An 8,873-nucleotide genomic window follows, 5' to 3' on the forward strand; every position below is an offset into this window, starting at 1 on the left:
CCACTAAAATGAAGATTGTAAACTCAAAGTTGGTGGTGGAGAGAGTGTTCCACACATCTTGACGTTGTTCCATCACCAAAACCAAGAATTTAATGTAGAGACAAAGCAGGAATGGACATGTATGTGGAGGATAGTAACATTCTCTTTATTGGAATGTCAACAACCATGTCATGTGTCAAGGCCTACAAAGCCCCCTGAGAAGCAGAGTCTGGGGCTTGCACAGTTCACTTGCCCACGGCGCTGCCGCTGGGAGCCTTCCAGAGCCTTTTCCCGAGGGGTGGGTGTTGCTGCTGTTGCCCAGCAACGCGGGCCATGCCAGCCGTGGATGCGGTACCGCCCCCCCTCGCCTCTACACGCCACGCTGCTGGCGGCCATCCCACCTCAGGGCACGCAGCCTTTCTGCTCTGTGCGGAGCCAGCCAAGGCGGGACAGCCCTTACGGCGGGCACCACGTGTCGCCGGCCGCAATGCCGGGCCCCGAGCGGGGCAGGCCGAGGCGGGGCCGCTCCGCCGCCTCATTGCCGGGAGGCGGGAGCGGCGGATGCTCCCGCTGCGCAGGCGCGGGGCTGCGTTGGCGCCAAGCTTCGAACGGGGCGGCCGGGCTGGGGGTCTGCGCTGCCCCCTCATCATTCCCCGCCGCCTTCCCTGCCCGCCCCGCTCCCCTGCGTGAGGCGATGCTGCGGCCGCCGCCCCGCCCGAGGCGCTGCCGGCAGGTAACGGCCCCGCGTGTGCCTCGGCCCTGCCCCGGGACTGCGCTGTGTTTTGGGGGTGTCACTGCCGCCCCTCGGGCCTCCCTCCCTCTCCTCACAGCCCGCCGGGGTCCGCAGTCACCGAGTGTGACTCGGTGAGGGGAAGGGGGGGGTTGGGCCCGTCCCCGGTGACCCCGCGGTGACCCGGCGGGGTTGCACAGGCCGCGCTCCGTGCGCGGTCATTGCCCCGGAGGAGCTTCCCCTCACGGAGAGCAGCGCGGGCTGGTCAAACCGCACTTTTAAAAATGTACTTCTGAGGCAGTGTTAAGTTCCTCGGTGTTCTGTCTTAATGCAGCCCGTACCCTTTTTTAAAGCGCCCGTTTCCCCACGGTTTTGGTAAGGCAGCGTGTGTAACGCGGCCATCGTGTGGGAAACGGGGTTTACTGTGGAAGGCGTAGATGTGTTAGACGGTGAAGTCTCACTATGGGCTTATTATACATGTTTTTTAAATGGAACTGTGAAGCTGGCAGTGTCTGCTCCACCTGAAAGCAACTTTGAATCAAATTCTTGACATGTAAGTTATAATGGTTGTAGGAGTATATATGTGATAGTACATATTCCATCCTAATATAGTGTAGTGAGTGTGGGGTTTTGATTTGTGTTTAAAATACCTCAGAAATGTTCTGCCTATTCCATCGTGTCGTGTGTTTGCTGAGTGTTTTCATTATCTCTGGTATAATTCCCTGTGCTCTTGTCTGTTGTTTTCCCACCCTGTTCATCACTGTGGTGTGTGAATGCTCACATCACAGTCAAAGCAAAACAAGCTGGGCTGTGGCACACCACAAAATGCAGGAAAGCCAGCCTAAGGTGTTCAATCAGCAGTGTATGAAAGTGTTTTATTTCTTCTCAGGTTTTTCAACTGTTCCAGTAATTTAATGGATAAGAAAATGGCTTGCAAACCGGTGGAAAGACTAACTTTCTTCGAAATATTTAAGACACACTGCAGTGAATCAGGTACAGCTTATCTAAAGTAATTCTTATTAAGATTGCTTTTTGGGCACCCATATTTCATACATATTTGCTGTATGTTTCACAGGAAAGCTTTATGTGGGTTGTTAGCTGCTGTTCTTGCCCCAAACCTATTTCCTAGATTTCTTCAAATTTTTGTTTGTAGGTTTTTTTTCATGATATATTCTTATATAGTTACTTTTGTACTTGCTTTTTTAGAGTTGTCACCTCTATACATACCCACATGTTGACCAGGCTTAGTGTTTTGCAGGAGACGCCTGTGGTAGTTAGTGATTTTAAAAGGAACCTGTTTAGCTTGCCACTCTGAGCAAAATGAGAAACTAAAAGCCAGAGTATACTTGTGATTTTAAACAAACTGGATATTTTTCTGGTCCTTTGGTTATTTTGTTAATGATCTAAGAATTTGGGCAGAAATCTCTTTATATTTTGTGGTTATCAGAGTCCAAAACCATCTAGAAACAAGCATACCAGGAGTATGGCAGTGGAAGGAGCGCTGTGTTTTGCTGTCAGCATTGAAATGCCTGGTATGTTTTCACATCCTCCATGGAGGAACCTTTTTCCTTTTCATGTGATTTTCTGTATGTTTTCCTTCGTAGATTTAGGGCCCATCAGTCTTAATTGGTTTGAAGAACTCAGCGCAGAAGCACCCCCATATGAGCCCAAAGCCTTTGGAGAGCTTGATGGGCCCTCTGGCTGGCTTGATCAAACAGCTTTTAAAACTCCAAGGACAAAACCCTCTACATACAGTCAGCTGGCATCAACCCCACTGCTCTTTAAAGAACAAAATGCAATATTGCCACCTTCTTCTCCTGAAAAAGAGCCAGATCAGAAAAAAATAGGAGCAAGTGAGTAACTTTTTTTAACCTTCTGTTGCAGCTGATGATCATTAATGTAATAGATAATGCTACTGCAGGAACTGTGGGACTAAAAAGCTTATTTTAGTAGTCTTCTGAAGGTCATATATAAAAATGCAGAATTATTATTAATAGTGGATTCAGGTTGTGATAAACTGGTAATATATAAGCAAAATTCCCTGTATAAGTGATACTGTTGTGGTCCAAACATTCTAAGAACTGTTATTATGAGGGGATATGAGCTCAGTATAACCTGTGGACTGCAAATCAAAGTGAAGTTTTTTAGCAGTCTAATTTTTTTATGCAGAAGTTTTGAAGCTTTTAAAGGGAAAGCTTCATTTGAAGCTTTCCTTATCATTCTTATCATGATGAAGTGTGAGGCAACCTGTAGGGCACTCCTTAACCTTTCTTGGAAAGTTTTAGCAGCACCATCTCTTTGAGTTACTAAGATTGTAAATTATAGAAAAAACTGCATTTTTTTTTCCATTTGGAGAAAAAAGGAATTTTGTGAGGTACTTCTCATATATTATTTCCAAATCCCAAGTACATCATGGAAGTTCATGACAGTGTGCTCCTTTCTGATGCACCACCCTCCTTGCCCAGCAAGAAGAACCTTTTCTATGGAGAACATATGCAACATTGTCTGTAAGAATCTCTTTGGAAGAGTATTTAACCCCATTCCTGAAGTATGTGATTGGTACACCTGCTGTGCCTGTGTCCTCCTGATAAGCTTTTCTAACCAGGTTACAGACAAACACAAGGCTCCCTTTTATTACCAGAATTGTTCTTAGATCCTGTGCAAATTCTGTGAAGGGTTAGAGCTATGCTGCAGTTCAAGTATACTTTATAACACTACTTCCATGGAATATTGTAACTCTCTTTGTTTCTGCTCAACTTCTGCTGAGAACATGTTTCTTCTAAATGTGTAGCTATTTGTATTTTACAGTGGAAAGCCCCTAGGGAATTCTTGATTTCAGGAATTTCATTTGGCAGTTTCATAAATGGCAAAGGAAGGAACCTTATGATTGTTTATTTCAAAATGGTCCATTTTGGTCTGCATATGTTCAAAGGTCATGTGTGACTGCCTGAAATGTTCTGTTTTCTTGGTTAGAGCCCAGTGGCTCTTGTGAAAACAGGAGCCTGGATGGGAGCTGATGGATTTCATCCCTTGGTATGGTACTGGAATGCACCTGTGCTGTGCATATCAACTCAGGAACTCAGAAGCAGAGAGAAATGCACTCACTAAAGTGTAATTTCTGATCCTAAGGTTGTTTGGAAACCTCAGAGTAGAAATTCCTGTTAGCAGTTGATTGTCCATGTAAGGGTCTCACTGTTCATAGGATTCTACTGCTTTAGTGGGAACATTGTCTTTTGCCTGGAGATGCTTTGCCAATAAATGCTGCTGACAGTGGCAGTGGCTCCAACAACAGTTCTGGAAATAATTTTTGCTTTTTGCTGCTTATTTGAATCAATAAGTGCATGACTTAGTAAATTTGAGGGGAAGCTGCACAAACCTATGTTAGCACATGTTGTATTTTTCCTAAGAATAACTTGTGCAATGACAAGAAAGGCACAATGCAGTGCATTAAATCTGAAATGGAATGGAATATATGACTTGATTAATACCAAGTCAATAAAGTGACATAATAAAGGGTCTTTTTGGCTGTGCATTTGAAAAATGGTGTAACATTGGTTGGATATAAAATTTGAACATATTTAAAATACTAGAATAGAAATTAGGATTAGGTTGTGGTTTTTTGTTTTGGTGTTTTTTGTTGCTGCTGTTTGGATTAGGTTTTGTTTGCGTTTTGGAAAGCTTAGCTTTAAACTTCAAAATTGAAACCATTACCTGGAGTTCTGCAAAGTTGTGCTGATTATTGTATTCTATGTTGTAGATAGAGAGAATTTGATGAGCCCTAGTAACACAAGAAGAAAAACAGACCAAGAAAATGAAATGCTTACTTCTCCTCCTGGTACCTTCCACAACTGCCTCACTGCTAGGTATGCTAAATATGTCAACACAAATAGAAAATAATCTGGGCCTTAAGGAAAAAGCAACATTTAACCCACCAGACTGTTGAACTTTAGGAGCAGTGAATAGTCTTGTATGTCTGATATGTTTATGATACTTGTAGGTTGCTAAGTGAGTTGAAAATAAAACACTAGCTAAATTCAAAGATGTCCTTGCTTTCAGGTGATCATTCTTCCTATTTTTCTACTCTTTCACAGCTGGAATACAAAATTTTTTAACATTATTTCAGCTTTCCAAGTCCAAACATCCAAAGAAAGAGTAGTAGTGATGTATCATGTGCTTCTCAAGTAGTACAGCTATTTGTAATATTTACTGAGATTTTTTTTTAATAATAGCCTTGATTTTTACAGACTTAATGTCTGTATTTCAGATAAATTTTATCAAAGTATTTGTGTTGATTATAAGAAGAGTTAAACTTATTATTTAATTGCAGTCAGTTAAGCCAATTTCCCCAGTTTCATACAGCCTATTATAAAATGCATGGTTACATTGGAATTTATTACTTGTAAGACAAATCATCACTGAAAATTAAATTATTTCCTGAAATAAATATTTTACAGCTTATAGTAGACTTATGGTAATGTTTAAAATGTTGACTGATGGTTAGGAGGAATCTGTGTTTTATCTAGTCAAGGAAGTAACCATGGTGAAAGAAAAGAAATAATGGAGATGGTAATATATGTAATGTTTGAAATACTCAATTATTTTAAGAAACTGAGACATGAAATTAATATTATGGCTTTAAATTTCTTTTTGCAGTCCAACTATTTTGAGGAACACTTACAGAACACCTCAGAGAAATAATAACCCTGGTTTGTATCTTCACTTTTTGGTTCTACAAAATATTTTACATCTCTAGATAAAAATCCATATTTTTTAGTTACTGTTTAATGTCCTTTTTACATAATGTTTTTCAGGTCCATATGGAAGCTTGTTTTACACACCAAAACTTTTGGAGGTACAGATTTTATTAATGCATTTTATTTCCTTTTCCTGAGTTGTACATTAAGAATTTGGCATAGAAATTATATATATGATTGTTAAATGTATTTCTAGGTCAGAACTCCAAAATGTATTTCTGAAAGTCTGGGAGCAGAAGTGGATCCAGATATGTCCTGGTCAAGTTCTTTAGCCACACCTCCTACCCTTGGTGAAACTGTGATAATAGGTATTTCTTAAAATGAGCAATTGCTAATGCTAAGGGTTTAATACTTCCTGTTTTGATGCTGGAAGTTCACTCAGTATGAACTGTTTGGTTTTTTAACTAAAAAAAGACAAAATTCTTACAGTGATTGTTAGTGGGTGCCTTTAGATAATGCAGCTCTACACAGAAGACTTTTCAGAAGTTTTCTTCCTTTGTCTGAGGGGTTAGGGCATATAAATTTGGAAATAACATAGCAAAGCATAGAAGGAGGATTAGATATGTTTGCTTTGCCCTATCACATAACTAGGAACTGCTGGGCTAAGTTAAATGGGTTTGTTATGAAGTGTAAGAGGGTGGCCTGCTGAGTTTACCTCCCAGCAGCAGTGTTGAGTTCAGCATTTTAACCACTCTCACTGTGCCTGCCGTCAGAATCAATCCAGTGGCATGGACTGGGATACTCACCCAATTTAAGACCCGAGCTCCTGGGTTCATATTTCCTGGGTTGTTTGGATGGGGCAGTTCCTGGAGCTCATTTACTGCACAGCTGCACAAACAGCTGTGTCAGCAGAGCTGTGAATGACAATGAGTAGGTGATAATTGCTTCAGTAGTAACTAACAGTGATGATAAACATCTAGCCTCAACCTAAGGTGTTGGTGAAAGTGAGATTTCATTAGCATATGATAAGCAAAATGAAGTTTCACTGTATGATTTGTTGATGAAAATTCATGAGAAAATGGGAAGACCTGGATGTGTTTCCTTAGCTTCTGATACTGCTCTTTTTGGTATTGTTAAATTACCACTGTATAGTGCATATAAGGCATATTAAGAATGAGCCCTGGGACTGAGAATTACTTTTGGCATGTAAGGCATGGTACTATTCGCAAGGCTGTTGAGTTGTGCCATTTTGGGTGTTCTTTGGCCCAGAAAGGTGTGAACTGAAAGGAAGGGCTGGGTGAGGTATCCATACCTTAATGATGATGTTCTGGGAGATGAGCTGTGGTTTGAGCTCTCATTCTCACATGTCTAATAAGCTTAATATTTTATAATAGTGATATTATGCTCTCTGCCTTCTGACACCTGTGAAAAGAAAGAGCTGCTACACAGAACCTAGATGTTGTGTCTATGAAATATTTTAGTATATGCTCTTCAGGCATTTTAAAAAGAGGGTTCACTTTCTCCTTTTGTAACAAAAGTGAAAGTAGTACTGCTGTTTTGGGAGGAAATGGGGAGGAATGCCATGAATAACTCCTTGAAAGGGGAATGGCAGTGCTGTTTCAAGGTGGTAACAGGAAGCATAGCAGAAACCATAACCTGTGATTTGTGGGGGTTTGTGCTGGTTCAAAACTGCCTTTGTACACTGTCCTTCCACTGTATGACTTTTTAATTAGAACTTTTAGTTTTCAGTAGTTTATTTACAGATTTGAGTGGAATTTAAAATAATCCTCCCAAAATCCTCCCAAACACAGCTGTTTTTGAACACACTCAGCAGATTACTCAGGAGAAAATAAATTGACTTGTCTGTCTCCTTCTAAAGCTAGAGAGAATGATTCTGTTTCTGAAGCAAAGCAACAGGATGGAAGGGCTGATACAGTAAGTAGTTTTAAGAGCTGTGTTGTTCTTCAATTTCAGTTAAGCTATTCCATTACATGTTTACATTCCTTGAGCCAAGAATAAAAAATTCTGTCGTTTTCATTTTAAGCTCTCCTATCTCATTCTTTTTAAAAAAGTTAGTGCTCACAAGACTGAATTTGAAATACATGGTTGCAGAATGTGTTCCCACAAATAACCCTCTCTGAGGAATATTTTTTGCTGTGCTTATTAAAAAAAAACCAAAGCAACCCCAACCCCCCCAAAGCACTTGGCTTCGGCAGCAGTCAGTATTATTTTGAGAGGAATCAAACCTAGGAATTATGTTACTTATCTGAAGATCTATTTGTCTGTTTTTTCCCACTTCCATCAGATTTTTGGAAGTTATTCTTTAGGAATAACTTGTTGCTCTCAACCTCTACAATCAAGAGTTGAAATTGAGTATTAATTTCAGTCCTTTGATAGTGGTAGGGAAAGTTCTTGCATAATTGGAATTTGACAATGTGTTTATGAAACCTGAATGACTATTGAGACTGAAAACCAAGGGTGACACTAAAAGGATTCTGGTACAAATTTAAGTTTGATCCTTAATGATCTGAAACTTCACATTTAACAATCAGTTACAAATGAAAACAGGCAAAATGTCTTTGTCCTTGCTCATATCTCCTTTGTTCCCTTTTTGAGAGGATTACAGTAAACTGCTGAACCCGTTCACTGCCCTGAAGGTGACTTTAAAATGGAGCTTGATTTTCATTAAAAATGGGGATTTTCTGCTTATTTGTTTTTCACGTGTACCTGTGAAAATGTTACCTTTCATTTTGAGAGATGGAGTCAGGTACTGCAGTAAATGTTTAGAGTTCTGTCCGTCACAGGTAAAGTGTTGCTAACTGGTACATAATATAACAGCTTTTGTCTTTGGTTTACAGATTTTGCACGACGCTTTTTCCAAGCATGATAAATGTCCTGAGATAAGTGATGCAAGTATGCTGTCTGTACCAGAGACAGTAAAGCTAAATGCTGAAGATGACATCAAAGATTTGGGTATGCATTGATGCTTTACCTAATAAGTATTCAGTGAAGCAAGACTGGGGATAAAAGTGCATTCTGTGTTTTGGGCTGTTCTCTGGCTGGTTTGTTCTGCCAGCTGTGTGCTCTGAGTCCCTAAGTCCCTAAGTTTATTCTAATTTGTAAAATTAATCTAGCCTTATAAAGGGGAGTGTCTGTTGAGTCAGTGAATTAAATCAGTGTCCTGGTTAAGCCATGAAAGTCAGGTTGTGGTGCCCCTGGACAACAACCAGATTAGTACTGTGAAGTGTGCTCACAGCAACTGGAGAGGTGAGGCTGGGAGAGCTGAGACAGAAAAATGGTACAGGCTCAAGGGGGAGCAAGACTACTGCTTCTAGTTATTGAACAGGCTTAGCTCTTATCATGAAGTTTCATCCCAGCACTCACTGTTCTGTGGTGAGCTTGGTTTTTGTTCTGCTGGGAGCGAGAGATTATTGCAATCAGGGGAAGGCATACAGTCCACTGGAAATATA

General features: G+C 40.7%; 1 protein-coding gene across 1 annotated transcript; it reads left to right on the forward strand.

Annotated features, from left to right (window-relative positions):
• The first annotated feature begins 170 nt into the window (after nucleotides 1-170).
• Nucleotides 171-8,420, forward strand: LOC141728295 (breast cancer type 2 susceptibility protein-like). The gene is made up of 9 exons (XM_074536194.1): nucleotides 171-712; nucleotides 1,599-1,702; nucleotides 2,314-2,562; nucleotides 4,467-4,572; nucleotides 5,363-5,415; nucleotides 5,521-5,561; nucleotides 5,660-5,771; nucleotides 7,283-7,338; nucleotides 8,262-8,420. Exons 1-9 carry the CDS (start codon nucleotides 171-173, stop codon nucleotides 8,385-8,387), a joined length of 1,389 nt encoding a protein of 462 aa, XP_074392295.1. The 3' UTR covers nucleotides 8,388-8,420.
• The last annotated feature ends 453 nt before the right edge of the window (nucleotides 8,421-8,873 follow it).

The sequence above is a fragment of the Zonotrichia albicollis genome, chromosome 2 (assembly GCF_047830755.1).
Source record: "Zonotrichia albicollis isolate bZonAlb1 chromosome 2, bZonAlb1.hap1, whole genome shotgun sequence".
Taxonomy (NCBI): domain Eukaryota; kingdom Metazoa; phylum Chordata; class Aves; order Passeriformes; family Passerellidae; genus Zonotrichia; species Zonotrichia albicollis.